Source organism: Alexandromys fortis, unplaced genomic scaffold, assembly GCF_014885135.2.
Source record: "Alexandromys fortis isolate MF-2015 unplaced genomic scaffold, M_Fortis_MF-2015_v1.1 scaffold_1, whole genome shotgun sequence".
NCBI classification, from domain to species: Eukaryota; Metazoa; Chordata; class Mammalia; order Rodentia; family Cricetidae; genus Alexandromys; species Alexandromys fortis.
This window is the reverse complement of record NW_026067927.1, coordinates 13,679,442-13,696,631: the sequence shown is the minus strand read 5'-3', so window position 1 is coordinate 13,696,631 and position 17,190 is coordinate 13,679,442. Positions and strand designations below refer to the sequence as shown.

Below are 17,190 nucleotides of genomic sequence, written 5' to 3'. Positions count from 1 at the left end.
GCCTAAAATAGTCTATCAGACTTGTGATTTTCCAGCCTTGATTCCCAAGCACAGAGATTATGCACTTCTCTACCACTGATATTTTCACTGTTGCCTTTTTCAGAATGTTTCAAAGTTGGAGTTACACTATATAAAGGGCTGGTGTCTTTCACAATAACAATATATATTGTTATTCCCTATCTGGCTGAGTATGATATCATATATTTATAATCCCAGCATTTGGGAGGTGGCAGCAGGAGGATCAGGAGTTCAAGGCCAGCCTAGGCTACATAAGACCCTGTCTCAAACAAACAAACAAACAAAGGGCCAGAAATAAATCTCAGTGGTAGGAAACTTATTCATTCATTCATTCATTTTTTTTTTGAGGCAGGGTTTCTCTGTGTAACAGCTCTCTTATTTATTTATTTATTTATTTATTTATTTATTTATTTATTTATTTTGGTTTTTTGAGACAGGGTTTCCCTGTGCAACAACCTTGGCTGTCCTGGAACTAGCTCTGTAGACTGGCCTCAAACTCACAGAGATCTGACTACATCTGCCTCCCGAGTACTGGGATTAACGACGTGTACCACCACCACTTGACTTGTGTAAAAGGAGCTACTTGTTTAATTTCCCGGCTGCCCAGACCCAAATAATCACATAGAAACTATATTAATTACAACACTGCTTGGCCCATTAGCTCAGGCTTCTTATTAACTAACTATTGCATCTTAAATTAATTCATTTCTTTTAATCTGTGTATCACCACAAGGTTGCAGCCTACAGGTAAGGTTTCAGTGGGCATCTTTCTCCTTCAGCAGTTACATGGCATCTCTCTGACTCTGCCTACTCTCTTTCTATATCTCTGTTCAGATTTCCTACCTGGCTTTACTCTGCTAAGCCATTGGCCAAAAGAGCTTTATTTATTATTCTTTTTAAAAATTTTTTTGAAAGAAAACAATTTTTTCATTATACATACCAATCCAAGTTCCCACTCCCTCCCCTCCTCCTATTCCCTCCACTTACTCTCCCTACCCCCTACCCACTCCACAGCAAGGGTAAGGCACATTGCTTTTGGGGAAGGTCCAAGGCCCTCCCTACTAGATCTAGACAGAGCAAAGTATCCATCCAAAGAGAATAGGTTCCCAAACAGCCAGTACAAACAGTAGGAATGAATCCTGGTGCCACTGCCAGGGGCCCCTCAGTCTGCCCCAGCCATGCAACTGTCAACCACATTCAGAAGGACTAGTTTGGACCTGTGCTTGTTCCTTCCCTGTCTGACTGGAATTGGTGAGCTCCCATTAGTTCAGGCAGACTATTTCAGTGGGTGAACCCACCGTGGTCGTGACCTCTTTGCTCATATTCTCACTCTTCCCACTCTTCAGCTGGACTTTGGGAGCTCAGCCCAGTGCTCCGATGTGAGTATCTGCCTCTGTTTCCATCAGTTTCTGGATGAAGGTTCTATGGTGATATTTAAAATATTCATCAGTCTGACTACAGGGCAAGGCCACTTTGGGCACCCTCTCTTCTATTAGTTAGGGTCTTAGCTGGGGTCATCCTTGTGGATTCCTGGGAATTTCTCTAGAGCCAGTTTTTTTTTCTAGCCCTGTTTTTTGTTTTTATGAGGTAGGGTTTCTCTGTGTAAGTCCTGAATGTCCTGGAACTTGCTCTATAGACCAGGCTGGCCTCGAACACACTAAGATCTGCCTGCCTATGCCTCTCATTGCTGGGATTAAAGGCATTCACCACTAGTGCCCTGCTTTTTCTTGTTCTTGTTTTTATACTTTTCTCTTTTTTATGTACAGTTGTGTATGCATGTGTGTGGAAGCCAGAGGTGATATAGATATGAATAACTTGCATTAGTATAGATTTTGCTTTATTGATAGAGATTTAAGGTCAGTTTTATTATATGTATATGTATTTCTGATCTTTATTAAGGTATTGTATTTGTGTAGTTCATTTAAAAATGTAATGTATATAGGTTGTTAATGGATAATCATTAATAATAGTCAAGTTTGTAGTTATGTTAGTTAGATTTTCTAGATATATAGATAGATATTTCAGTTAGATTGGCATTCATATTTTTCAAAGACTACGGAATATGCTATTAAATGTTTTAACAACTTAGGACTTTTCATGACAATGAGACACTCTGCTCCTGGCAGCACCAATCTACTTCAAGAGGAAGATGGGCATCGAAGAGGATCCTTATGGAGTTTGATAGCCATTTGGGCAAGAAACTGCTCTTGCCTGGACTATTGCATAAACTGGACACAGAGAACCCGCAGAGAGAGGACTGCTGAACTTGCCTAAAGGTGAGATGATCTTTCGGGGTTCCTGATTCATGAAAGAGTCTGCAAGACATTCTTCAGGACAAGCAGATAGTGACTGCCTTTGAAATTTCCTGCTTTGTGGAAATGTCTGCTGGAAACTATGGGCCTGTAGGCCAAAGATGGATGCCCCAACGGTACAGAGGAACTTTGGGTGACTGTCCAGGCAGCGAGATGTCTCTGTCATTTATAGAGTTTTTGATTTCTTGTTTGCTTAGGTAATAGTATATCTTTCTGGATTTGTGTTGTTATTTCGGGCATGAGCTAGCCAAGCGGCCGGGGTGTTGGGGACGCAGCCCCGCCGCTCCTATTTCAACACAGAGGTACTCATCTTTTTGGAACAGGGTCTTGCACCGAACTTGAGTCTTGTCCATTCAGCTAGACAGGCTGGCTTCCAAGCCCCCTGAGTCTTCTTGTCTCCACCTTCCCAGGACTGGAATGATGGGCACACTTCACGCCTGATTTTTTTTTAATGTATGTTGGGGATTGAACTCAAGTCCTGTGCTTCATGGGAAGCTGATTTATCTTCTCAGACCCTTTTCATTCTTTAGTCTTCATTTCTAAAATGGACTTTTAATATTTAAATTTTATTTCTAGAGTTTTGTCTTCAATGTTTTCAAAACTTCCTTTTCTTTTCAATTACTTTTTTGGATTTTCCTAATTCTAATTTACAGCTTTCAGCAATTATCATTTATTATGGTCTTAAGATTCTTTTACTTTATTGAAGGGGTGGGATGTACCCCAGTGGTGGTACACTTGTCTAATATAAACATGAGACTCTGTGTTCAATCTCCAGCACTGGAAAATACACACCACAATCTCAAAGAGCTCTTGTTAGTGTAAACTCTGTCTGCTAATATTACCATATAGGAACTAAAGCTAAGAAAGGTAAAAGAATATATTAATTTATTAAAAGAGAATCATAATATATCCACTAAATGTTAACCTAATATATTTTTAAGATTTATTTTTATCATTATTCAAAATTTAAAAATTTTAAACTTTATTTAAAAAGTTGAAAGTAAAAGGTCAATATAATTTTTTAAGTATGTGCATGTAGATACAGGCACCCTTAGAGGCCAGAGGTGTTAGATCCCCTGGAGTTGGAGTTACTTGTGAGCCTCTGATATGGGTGCTGAAAACTAAACTTGAGTTCTTTGCAAAAGTACATAGTTTTGTTTTTTTAATAATATATTTTTATTTTATATGCATTGGTGTTTTGCCTGCATGTATGTCTCTGTGAGGGGTGTTGGGTTCATTTTTATAATTTATTTTTATTTTATGTGCACTGGTATTTTGCCTGCATGTATGTCTGTGTGAGGGGTGTTGGGTTCTCTAGAACTGCAGTTACAGGCAGTTTTGAGCTGCCATGTGGGTGCTTGGAATAGAACTCAAGTCCTCTGAATGAACAGTCAGTCTTATAGCCTTTAAAAGGATTATGAATATTTTTCTTTTTTGATAAAACATGAAAACTGATAAATTTGTAGTTTTTTGAATATTAGTTGTGTGTGGAATCCAAAATTCTATAAATAAACTTTTTTCTTTAAAAAAAAGAAAACAAACTGTCTTTTTTCATTTTATATACCAATCCAAGTTCCCATTCCCTCCCCTCCTCCTATTCCCTCCACATACTCCCCCACCCCACCGCTATCCACTCTTCAGAGAGGGTAAGGCACATTGCTTTGGGGAAGGTCCAAGGCCCTCCCTACTATATCTAGGCTAAGCAAGGTATCCATCCAAAGAGAATAGGTTCCCAAAAAGCTAATACAAGCAGTAGGGATAAATCCTGGTGCCACTGCTGATGCCCCAGCCATGCAATTCTCAACCACACTCAGAGGGACTAGTTTGTAAATAAACTTTTTTTCACTCTTTTATAGTAAAACCCACTGGTGTATATTGTATTTGAATGGATCTTTTACCTATGCATGATTTTTTTTTTTTTTTTGGTTTTTCGAGACAGGGTTTCTCTGTGGCTTTGGAGCCTGTCCTGGAACTAGCTCTGTAGACCAGGCTGGTCTCGAACTCACAGAGATCCGCCTGCCTCTGCCTCCCGAGTGCTGGGATTAAAGGCGTGCGCCACCATCGCCCGGCCCTATGCATGATTTTTGAAACATCATGTACTGATCATTTAGAAATATTGATTCACTGCATTATGTAGATCTTTTAAACAGTGAAGTTATTCATTATACAATATTGTCTTAGTCTCTGTTCTATTGCTGTGAAGACACACCATGACCAAGGCAACTCTTATAAAAGAAAACATTTAACTGGGGGCTGGCTTATAGCTTAAAAGTGGTTTATTTCATTATCATGGCAGGGAACATGACTGAACTGAAGCTGTAGCTGAGAGCTACATTCTGATCTGAAGGCTGAGAGAGAAACTCTGGGCCTAGCATGGGATTTTGAAACCCCAGTGACACACTTCTTCCAACAAGACCACATCTCCTAATCCTTTCAAATAGAGCTATTCCCTTGTGACTAAGCATTCAATGCACCTATAGTGACCGTTCTTATTCAAACCACCACAAACATATAAAAAAGGAGATCTTTGTTTTGCTGGCATGTCTGTATGTGCCTGGTGCCAGTAGGGGTCAGGTCAGAGGAGGGTGTTAGATCCCCTAGAACTGGAGATAAGATGGTTGTGTGAGTGCTGGGAATCAAACTCAGGTCCCACACAAGAAGCACAAGTGCTCTCAGCTGCTGAGTCATCTCTCCCGCCCAGATTCTTTTAAGTATTACCACTATCTCATTAGAAAAACCTAAGTACTGGGAAGCATCAAATTCATGGTGGCAGATAAAATTGTTTCGGAATTCTATTTTGAGGAAAAGAGTGTTAGGTATTAAACCTAGAACCATGTGCATGCTGAGCCTATGTTCTACCACTGAGTTACATCTCCAGCCCTGAAATCCTATATATACATATATATGACTTTTCATATATATGTCATTTCTCTATATATGTATGTATATTGGTATCTGAAATGTTATCATAGATAGCAGTGACTACCAGTTGCTTTCCTGAAGTGACAGGCTTGCTTTATTTTTAACACAATGTTTACTGTCAGGCATGTGGTCTCACACCTATAATTCCAGCACTCAGGAGCTAGAAGCAGGATGATCAGGAGGAATTCAAGGCCAGTCTTAACTACGTATTTGTCTGGGACTAGCCTGGGCAACACGGGACCCTATCTCAAAAAAATAAAAAAAAGAGGTAAAGTCTGCTAGATATCTAGTCAAGATTAGTGTAATTTGCTAAGATATTTTTCCTAATAAAAGTGATATTTTAGCTAGAGAGATGACTGAACAGTTAAGAACACTGGCTGATCTTCCAAAGGACCCATGTTCAGTTCCCAGCATCCACATGGCAGCTGACAACTATTGTGACTCTGGTTCCAGGAATTCTGGCATCCTCACACAGACATACATACAGGCAAAACACCAAATGCACATAAAAAATTAGCTAATCTTTAAAAATTATGTTCCATTAAAAAAACAGCTAAAGGATTGTAAGATCGTTCCATGTGTAAAGGTGCTTGCCACAAACCCTCACAACCTGAGTTTAGTCTTTGAAACTCACGTGGGGGAAGGAGAGATGTGGAGCTTCTGTTCTATTCAGAAAGTACAGGAAAACAGGCCCTTAGTGCCATCTTCCCGGGGGTTGGCCTGTCTGTTTCCCTTCCAGACCTGTGTCTGCAATTATCATCTCTGTTGTATTCTATCCAGATTCTGCTTGTACCAGTTACTACAAAATATGGTTTGAGTCTCAAATGAGATCTTCAGTTTATGGCTTTTAAAAGTTTATGAGGGCTAGGCATGGTGGTGCACATCTTTAATCCCAGCACTCAGGAGGCAGAAACAGATGGATCTCTGAGTTTGATGACCACCTGGTATATATAATGAATTACAGGCCAGCCAGGACTATATAGTGAGATCCTGACTCAACACAAAAACAAACAAACAATTTCGAGGCCCAAACTGCTCCAGCACTTTTAAATTTTTGTTTAAATTAAGTTCTCTGGCAGTTGCCTACAAGTTGGATCTTGTAGAACACCTTTTTAGTTTTGGTTGCAATTCTCAGTTTGGCCTACCAAATCTGCTAGAGTTCGTTTTGAAAAATTTGAGATTCATCTATATTCAATGCTCTTCAAAGTCTAGTTGACTTTATTATTTTTGTTTGTTTGTTTGTTTTTTGTTTTTTTCGAGATAGGGTTTCTCTGTGGCTTTGGAGCCTGTCCTGGAACTAGCTCTGTAGACCAGGCTGGTCTCGAACTCACAGAGATCCACCTGCCTCTGCCTCCTGAGTGCTGGGATTAAAGGCGTGCGCCACCATTGCCCGGCTTCTAGTTGACTTTAATTAATCACACACACACACACACACACACACACACACACACTCTCTCTCTCTCTCGCTCACACACACACGCACGCACGCACGCACGCACGCACACACACACACACACACACACAATCATACCGTCCAATATTGCTTTTGGATTTATTTTATTTTACGTGTATAATTTTTTTTGCCTGCATGTTTTTGCTTTGTTTTGATTTTTTTTAAGACAGGGGTTCTCTTTGTAGCCCTGGCTGTCCTAGAATTCCCTCTGTAGACCAGGCTGGCCTCGAACTCACAGAGATCCGCCTGCCTCTGCCTCCCAAGTGCTGGGATTAAAGGCATGCTCCACCACCGCAGGCTAAATTTTGTTTTGAGAGCTTTTAGGGACTTGTACTACATCTTTCAGATAATTAGGGAACCCAGCAGCTGTGATTTCTTATCAGTCTTGACCATATCTCTATTTTTTTAAGAGCTGATTTTTTTGTTGTTGTTATTGTTTTTCGAGGCAGGGTTTCTATGTAGCTTTAGAGCCTGTCCTGGAACTAACTCTTGTAGACTAGGCTGACCTTGAACTCACAGAGATCTGCCAGCCTCTGCCTCCTGAGTGCTGGGATTAAAGGCATGCACCACCACTGCCCAGCTTAAAGAGGTGATTTTTAAAGTTTTACCTGGAGCCAATTGTTATTTTTCCAAATGGACAGGTATCATATCCCAACAGGCACACAAGGCAAAAGATCTGATTTTTTGAGCTGTGGGTGGAAGACCTGTCACAGATTCCTACGGGAAAGGAGAGAGCCTGTTTTCACTGAGATCCTAACACAATACTGATGATCTCTTTTCAGAACTGGTGGAGTCGCTTTCATTGCAGGGATCATATGCTGGAAAAATCCATTCTATTGGTGATGCCTTCAGAAATTTCAAAAATCTCCGATCCTTAGATTTATCAAGGAATTTGATCACTAGCCTAAAGGTGGGTTCCATAGTCCATGATCAGCCAGATCAGCTCAGTTCATAGTGTCATGAGAAGAAATAAGAGATAGAAAATGCTAGCCTGGGAGGTATAGGATCTTCTTTTTAAATGTTTCCCAACTATATTTTATTACCTTCTATAAAATTCTTTCACCTTTTTTGCTTAAAGTTTTTTATGAAATATTAGGTAAATTTTATTTTTTTGTTCTCAGGGAAAACTTCATGAAACTTGCATTGCCAAGTACAATACATTCCAATGCAAGTAAAAAAATTAAGATTCTGACTTGCAAACATACAGATTCTTAGTCCCCATTCTGAGAGGAAGTCTGGGTGGGCTTAAGACACACCCAGAGATTTGGGTGGTGGTGGCGCACGGACATCACTTAGGACACACCCAAAGATTCAGGTGGTGACAGTGCACAGGACACACCCAGAGACTCAGGTGATGATGGTGCACAGGACACACAGTTTAGGACATACCCAGAGATTCAGGTGATGGTGGTGCACAGGACATATGGAAAACACTTGCCTGTTTTGTCACTGATTTTTTTTTCTAGGAAGATCACGAAATGGTGATCTCAATAAAAACCAAAAAGTGTCCATGTCAGGGGAGCAGAGGGCAATACAAGAAGTAGGAAGAAGGGCTCAGCTGGTAAAGTGCATGCTGGGCAAACAGGACGTCTTCATTCTAGATCCCAGAACCCATAAAAGGTCAAGGTCTGATGAAGCAAATATAGGATGATGCCTGGAGCTTGCCGACCAATCAGTGAACTCCAGGTTCAGTGACACACTCTGTCTCAGAAAACAAAGTGGTGCCGACTATAGTGGCACACGCCTTTAATCCTGGCATTTAGGAGGGAGAGGCAGGAGGAGCTCTGAATTTGAGGCCTAAATAGTGAGACCCAGAACAGAGTTCCAGGAGCTAGACAGTAAGACTGTCTCAAAAACAAATAACAATTAAAAAAAAGGTAGTGAGCAATTTGAGGAAGATTTTTAAATCATCCTTTGACCTACACACACACACACACACACACACACACACACACGCACGCACGCATGCACGCACGCACACACGCACGCCCGCACGAAGAGACAGATTTGAGTTGAACAGTGTTTATACGAACCAGCAATGTGAAGTTGCCTAATGTACTTCTTTTTTCTTTCAGGGCATTCAGTATTTATGTTCACTCCAAGATCTGAACTTATATTATAACAACATTCCTTCATTAGTGGAAGTGTCCCGACTACAACCCTTGCCCTACCTCAAAGAACTAGATTTGAGACTCAATCCTGTTGTAAGGAAAGATACAGATTACAGGCTTTTTGCCGTGTACACGCTGCAAACTCTGGAAAAACTGGGTGAGATCCTCCCTCCTCTTGCATTCCTTCAAGAACTTTAGTGAAGTAAGCTGCCTCTTAACCTTGGAAAGTTGAGCCAAAGTGTGCACTGGCAGGAGACATTTGTTTATCAGTCAACATTTATGGAACTCTGTGTTGGCAGGATGTATGACATGTACTTTTATTGTTTATTGAATGACCATCTATGATTTTATCAGTTACTTCCACCTTTAGTTTTGTTCGGCTGATGGTTTCTCCACTACTTCCTCCTCAACAGAACATTTCTAAGTTGAGACTTATTTTCCAGGGGCCCAGTTTTATCAATTATAGTAGTAAAAGGAGTCCAGTGCTAGTTTACAAGGGACAAAACTATTCCTGAGAATGTGCTAGTCTGCATTTATTTCCTTATGATTTCATTGCTTAATATATATTTTCTATTGATAAAAAATTTAATTTCAAATGGCCCTGGAAAAGTTATTGTTGGGAAACTAAGTTAAAAAATATTTCAGAAAAATGTGACATTCGGTCTTAATATGAGATTGTTTGTTGTCCAAACTTTGCTTTCCTGAAGGAGTACTTGACCTGGGTAGCAATTGTTGCTATGACATCTGAGTTACTGCTTGCTCTAGTGACAACATAATAGAATTGTGTTGTGACTTGTCTCTAATGCATGAAGATGAGTCTGGTCTTCAGTTTTTCCTCTGTAAATATGGTTTTCTGATCTACTACTATTGACTCTGAAAAAGAAAATGCTCAGACCCCGGTTTCTGCCTGCAGATGACCGAGCCGTGCGTGATAGTGAGAGGAAAGCTGCCAAGCTGCATTTCAGCCAGCTGGGAAACAGGGAAAATTTTCTTTTAGAGGTGGAAAAAAGGTAAGAAAAAAAATCTCTTAATTTTTTTTTTTTTTTTTAGTTTTGTTGAAGGGAGTTTTTAGTTTTCTTCCCTTACTTTCCAGCAGAATTCTCAGATCTGGAATAAAATTGTTTATTTTACAAACAGGTTCATAGGGAGGAGAACCAAGCCCTCTGTTTTTGAACTGTAGTTTCTTTTGGATGTAATTGCTGTAAATTCTTCATCATTGTCACAATGTATCAACAGGGACACTGCAAGATTTCTACCCTCTCTCGGAAGAATTACCATCCATGCACGGTCTTTTCTTATTGAACTAGAATTTCATCACCATAGGCAAATTTCTAACAAACCAAAAACTCTACAGAGTAGAGACCTCGAGGCTCCCAAGTATCTAGATAGTTTTCCACTTCTTGTTATAAAGTCCTCCTAAAGGAAGATGTATCTGCTACACTAAACCCTGACTTTTGAGAGTTAGCCTTACTAGGGCTGATGAGATAGCTTAATTGGTAAAGGTAGTTGCTACCAAGCCCGGCAACCTAAGTTCAGTGCCTGGGACTCGCATGGTAAAAAGGAAGAACTGGCTCCTGAAAGTTGTCTTCTGATTTCCATACAGATTCTGTGACACACGCATGAATGTACATGCCACGCTGAAACGAACACATGTAATTTGAGACTTTTTAATTAGCTACATTCGGTTTTTTATTTGATAGAAATTATTCATGATGTAAATAATTTTTTAAAATTTATTTATTTGTTTTATATATATGAGGTTCTATTTGCATGTATGCCTGTGTGCCAGAAGAGGGCATCAAATCCCACTATAGATGGCTGTGAGCCACCATATGGTTGCTGGGAATTGAACTCAGGACCTCTGGAACAGCAGCCAGTGCTCTTAACTGCTGAGCCATCTCTCTAGCCCCATGATGTAAATAATTTTTAAAAAGTCAAAATTACTCTATTTTGCTACTAAGAGTTAACTATTTATAATACTTTTCTGTGAATTCTAAATACACATGAGTATATTTATTAGTCTGTTCATTTGTTCTAATGTATTACTCACCACCTAGAAATAAATACTAGTTATATTTCTTGTGACTGGGGAGGTGATTTACTCAGGAAAAGTGCCTGCTGCACAAACATGAGGACATTAGTTTGGAGTCCCAGAACAATACAATACAACAAAAACAATAAAAATAAAAATAAAAAACAGGCATAGTGGCACATGTCTGTAACCCCAGTGCCGAAGCAATAAAGACAAAAGGATCTGGGGGCTCACTGGTCCCCTAGCCCAGCCAAATAGATGTGCTCCAGGTTCCAGGGAAGACTAAGTCTAAAAACAAATAGATGGAGAGCAGTCAAGGAAGATAACTGACATCAGTTTCTGTCCTCCACAAATATACACTCACATGAACACACACACACACACACACACACACACACACACACAATAAATAGAGTAATGTTGTTAGATATATGTGTATGTTATATGTACATGTGTGATTTGTGTGTAATATGTGTATGTATACATATCTGACTTTATAGTATTTTGCTTCCTATACATATGGTGTTTAACAAGATATCATAAGCATATATCCACATTATTTTTCTATTCTTTTTTTAAAAATTTATTTATTTATTATGTATATAGTCTGTCTGCTTGCAGGCCAGAAGAGGGCACCAGATCTGATTACAGATGGCTGTGAGCCACCATGTGGTTGCTGGGAATTGAACTTAGGACCTCTGGAAGAGTAGTCAGTGCTCTTAACCTCTGAGCCATCTCTCCAGCCCCCTATTTTTCTCTTCTTCATCATAATAAGTCTGTTACTTAACTATTTACCTTTAGTATTCTTTAGTATTGAGGATTGAACCCAGGTCCTTTGGCTTCTTAGGCAAGTCCTCTACCACTGGGCCATTCCCCCAACCCATATTGTTTACTACTAATTTTCTTCCCCCTAATTAGAACATAAACTCATAAAACTAATGAGATTAGGGTCTTGTTTATTGTAGTATATTTAGTGCGTGCCTATAGCAATGACTGTTTTACAGAAGTTGTTTAAAAAAAGTTTGTTTAATGAGGAAAACTGGGGCTGATCAGATGGCTCATGGGGTCTAAAGGTGCTTGCTATGCAAGTCTGGTGACTGCATTTGATCTCTGAAACTTCTATAAAGATGGGAGGAGAGAAGCAGCTCCACACAGTTGTCTTTTAACCTCTATACACACACAGTGGCGTACTTGCCCATGCATACACATTATACATACACAGTAATGGTGGTGATGATGATGATGATGATGATGATGAATAAATGAAGCCAATACCTGTTGATCTGACATCTTCTTTTCCAAGTATTCTTAGCTTTATTTTTTATTATTTATTTATTTATTTGGTTTGGTTTTCAAGACAGAATTTCTCTGTATAACAGTCCTGACTGTCCTGGAACTTACTTTGTAGACCAGGCTGGCCTCGAACACACAGAGATCTACTTGCTTCTGCCTCCCAAGTGCTGGGATTAAAGGCATACACCACCACTGACTGATTATTTTAGCTATCTTTGTTCTGATCTTTGTTTCATGGTATAACCTTCAGAAAGGATCCTTAATTTTCTATTTTTTTCCTTGTCTCCATATTTTAAATGTAATGTTTATTGAGGATAATTTACATAAAAATAAAATTTATCTTACTGTAAACATAATTGGAATTTTAAATATTTATATATAAAATATATAGTAAACCAAATCCTATTTTAAATATATTGTAATTTCCTGTTTACTATAATAAGATAGAGATAGATCAATATATACTAAGTGAAATTTCTACTTAAAGAATGCCATCATTAATCTATTAAAGTTACCTTTAAGTGACTGCTAAACCAGAGGTTAAGATGTTCTACTTTGTCCAATATCACAATGTCTTATATGGTCCCCAGTAGATTAGATAGTTTTTTTGTTTTTTTTTTTTTTTGTTGTTGTTTTTTGAGACAGGGTTTCTCTGTTGTTTTGGAGCCTGTCCTGGAACTAGCTCTTGTAGACCAGGCTGGTCTCGAACTCACAGAGATCCGCCTGCCTCTGCCTCCCGAGTGCTGGGATTAAAGGCGTGCACCACCACCACCCGGCTGATTAGATAGTTCTAAAGGCTCTCTGAGTCTCAGTTTACATACCTATAAAAGGGGGATAATAGTAGAGGGGATTTTTAAAAATTATTTTAATGGTTTATTTTGTGTATATGAGTGGTTTGCCTGCATGTATGTCCATGTAAGGGTGGGAGATCTCCAGGAACTGGAGTTACAAATAGTTGTGATGTGGTTGTTGGAAATTGAATCTGGGTTCTCTGCTCTTAACTGCCGAGCCCTGTAGAGGGGCTTTTATGATTAAATGAGTATTAAGAGCCTGCACACGGCTACGTTTCCTGTATTTCCCAAATAACTACCTCAAGTACAACACTTCCCTCTTTAATCTGTTTTTCTACCTAATAGCTACAGTAGCCTCTTCTATAATTTGTGCTAGCAGAACCATGTGACTTATAATTTGTGCTAGCAGAACCATGTGACTTAACTATGCTATTTTCATTTTAAAAACCATAGCCTCTCTATTCTTTAGACTTAAGTTTCAGTTAAAATAAAAACCAGAACTTTCTGAATTTTCCAACTTTCCCACTTAAAAGTTGGTGTTTTTTTATCATAGTTTTCATTATAAATATTATGACTTAAAAAATTGTGGCCTCTACTGAGATATCTGTAAAGTATGGTTATTAATATGTCCTAGAGCATTGGGGGAAATGAAGAGCTAATATTTTATAAGCAGCATAGACGGGTGATATCAGAAGGAGCATTCTTCTGAGTTTTAAATAAATCTTTGTCTGTGACAGCTCTAGGGAGAAGACAGTGAAAAACTGTGTGACAGATGAGGGCTGTGCATCAAAAGTCAGTCCTGAGATTGACACCAGGATCGAAACAGGTCAGCATGTTTCTGTGATCATAAAACAACTAAGACATCAGTTGTCTTTGCTGCCATAGCCAATCTGGGGTAGAATGAAGACAAAGTAATTGTGAAAACACAAATTCAAAACAAGTCCAATATTTACTGGCTGATTTTTTCTCTCTTTCTCAGTGCCAGAAGTACCCTGTGTTATACAGCACCTTTCAAAACACAAGCTGTAGACTCAAGGAATTCAGTTTCGTTTACATCCTTTATAGCTTTTGTTTACCCTAAAACTACATTACCCATCCCCATAGGCTTCTGGACGTTGATTGTTAAAGTAATTTATTTCCTTAGTCAGAGACTGGTGCTTCACCTGTATCCATTGGTGCTAGCACCCTGAGCCTCCTAGGCTTCCCAAGCAAGCAACTTCCCAGCTGCAGAATCTCTTGTGTGTGCTATACATAATTTGACTGCCTCTTCTTGCGTAAGCTGAATTAGACTCCACTAATATTATTCCATTAGCACAGACAATGATTCATTCCATGAGTTAAAATATACAATGAGTGTAAAGTATACAGTCTCTATTGAGAGCAAACAGTCTTAGTAGACAGCCCATTTGCAGAGGGTTTGGAAGCACCATTATTGGTATTCCAGTACAGCTAAAGTAGTTATCCCACATTAATGGCCACGCCTCAGACTGGGAGAAAGCTTTCCATCAGAGAAAGTGTATCTGATGTGCTCTGTGTATTCGCCTGCCATTCTCATGCCGTCTACATCAGGACCTTCACTTTCTTCCCAGAAAAGAACTCTAATAATAAGAGATTGGCTGTGTAGTTCAAATAGTAAAAGTTTTCAGTTGCTAACATATATTGCTTCATTTTTCTGACTTTGTAATCTATCCATGTGAACATTTATTAAGTCATTTTTCACAGAAACTCAAGATAAATTGTAATTTTTCTTCCCCCCTTGATATCTCAGTGAATATAAATGATAGGACTATGGGTTGCTTTGTTTTGCATTAAAAAGTGTTTTTATATTTAGAATACATGCAATTTTTAAATAATTTTGGCAAATGCTGAAATGTATGAAAAACAATATTCTGCTTACTCAGAATCTCACCACAAAGGGGAATCATGATCCCTACTCCGGCCAGTTTTTTCGTCTAGCTACACACATTTGTATGTTTTCAGATGACAAAGGTGCTTTGAAGCAAAATTTGACTTCCCCCTTATATGAGCTGAATTAGAGCTAGACTTCATTAATATGATGTAAGAATTTGCTCCCAGAGTTAAAATGTCTTTAAGTTTACAGTCTTTACTGAGAATAAATTGCTGCACTAGGCAGCCAGTTTCCAAAGGTTCTTTGAGGTACCATCTGCTGCCTAATTTTTTAATGTAAAATTTATTTTGCTCCTTTGAGACATTAAAGAGCTTTGTTTCCCACTGCAAATTGTGTTTGTGCTAGATCCTTAGGGAGGATGGCCAGTAAGCTTCGTTGGTAATGCAATATGACTAATGTGGTTTTTCCTTGTTAACGGTCATGCCTCAGGCCTTCCTACAAAACAGCTCCCACCTGCTCAGTTGCTCAGAACAGTGGTTTTGAATAGGCAGGGAACTTACACTGTTTGAATTCTTGTCCTGTTCTCTTTTTCTTTCTTTTTTTTAGATAAAAATACCAATCCAAGTTCCCACTCCCTTCCCTCCTCCCTGTTCTCTTATGAGAGAACACGTAATCTTTGACACTCTTCTCACACCCTCAAAATAAGCACACTTGGGCTTTATCTTTAGCCTCCCTGTTCTTTCTCTTCCCTTTGTCCTTGTTGATATAACTCATTTTAATTTTTTATTTTTTTTTCCAAGACAGGATTTCTCTGTAGTCTTGGCTGTCCTGGAACTTACTCTGTAGACCAGGCTGTCTTCAAACTTAGAGATCTGCTTGCCTCTGCCTCCTGAGTTATGGGATTAAAGGTGTGCCCTGCCGCTACCCCCACTCCCAGCACCCTGACACATTTTTATTTATAAAGAAAAAATACTTATTATTTGTTCTCTGTTTTCTCATTTATTAAAAATACTAGTCTAGCTTGACAACTGTACCAGTGTCTCACCAGCCCCTCATCTCTGTTAACTAGAATCATCTTGGTCTAACATTCCAGCCCCTCAAACTAAATGTCCCCTCAAAGCAGACAAAACCTAAAGAGGTCCTTGTGTTTCATGGGAATCATCCCAACTCTGCTATCATCCTGGCTCGTAATCACATGGGTGTTGTCCTAATTTTCTCTATATTGCTATGATAAACACCACTACCAAAAGCTACTTGGAGATGAAAGGATTTATAGCCTTACAGTTTGCAATTTACAGACCATCATGGAAGGAAGCCAGGCAGAAACTCAGTCAAGCAGGGAAGAAACCTAGAGGCAAGTACTGAAGCAGAGACCATGGAGGAAGACTGCTTTCTGGCTTCCCTATGACTTTCTCAGCTTGCTTTTTTTTTTTAAATAGAACCTAGGACCATCTTCCCAGAGGTAACAATGGCTGGGCCCCCCACATCAATCATTAGTCACGACAGTGTCCTATAGACTTGCTCACAGGTCAGTCTGATGGAGTCAGTTTCTTGATTGAGGTTCCCTCTTCTCAGATGACTTCAGCTTGTGTCAGGTTGACAAAAAACTAACTAGCACCAGGGTTTCATGCTACTGTTCCTCCAAGTTTATATCCTTAGTGTGATCCTGAGCCCTCCTTTTCCTTCCTTCCTTCCTTCCTTCCTTCCTTCCTTCCTTCCTTCCTTCCTTCCTTCCTTCTTCCTTCTTTCTTTCCTTCCTTTCCCTTCCTTCTTTCTTCCTTCTTCCTTCCTTTCCCTTCCTTCTCCCTCGCTCCCTCCATTCTTCCTTCCTTCTCTCTCTCTCTCTCTCTCTCTCTCTCTCTCTCTCTCTCTCTCTCTCTCTCTCGGCTGACCTTGAATCCAGAGATCTGCCTGCCCCTGCCTAGGATTAGAGCTAGGATAAGAGGTGTGCACCGCCACCGTCCAGCTTTTCCATTTGTTAATAGTCTGTTTAACAGGCATCTTAATACTCACTGAGTACAAATCTGGCCCAGGCACTGTTTATGATCTCATCTCATCCTGTCCTCATAACCTTGATGTTGGATTGACAGGTAAAGAAACCGAAACCCAGAGAGATGAAATAGCCTGTCCTACTTATACAATAAATGGCAGAATTTAGGTGCCAAGTATGGTCTATATCATCAAAGTTCTTTCTGTGACTTTTCCCCCATTCATTTTGTACTTTGATGCCAGAATTAATTCTCTTAAAACACAGCTGAGGTAATTAATTATACACTCCTACGCAAAGATTTGATGGCTCCCAGCCAACTGCTACATTAATTTTAAATTTCTTATGCTGGTATACAAAGTTCCCCCAAACTTGGGCCTCATCTCCTTTCTCCAGCCTACCCTGAAGCCTTATCTCTTACT

The 17,190-nt window shown here is 39.4% G+C and overlaps 1 protein-coding gene across 2 annotated transcripts in view; it reads left to right on the top strand.

The window, feature by feature from the left end:
* The window catches only part of Lrrc36 (leucine rich repeat containing 36), a 55,674-nt gene that overhangs the window by 9,908 nt on the left and 28,576 nt on the right, over positions 1-17,190 (top strand). For both annotated transcript variants that reach the window (XM_050144408.1, XM_050144407.1), the window contains exons 2-5: positions 7,488-7,615; positions 8,781-8,973; positions 9,730-9,826; positions 13,670-13,758. In XM_050144408.1, coding sequence (XP_050000365.1) covers positions 7,488-7,615; positions 8,781-8,973; positions 9,730-9,826; positions 13,670-13,758 — 507 coding nt within the window. The remainder of the gene's footprint in view (positions 1-7,487; positions 7,616-8,780; positions 8,974-9,729; positions 9,827-13,669; positions 13,759-17,190) is intronic.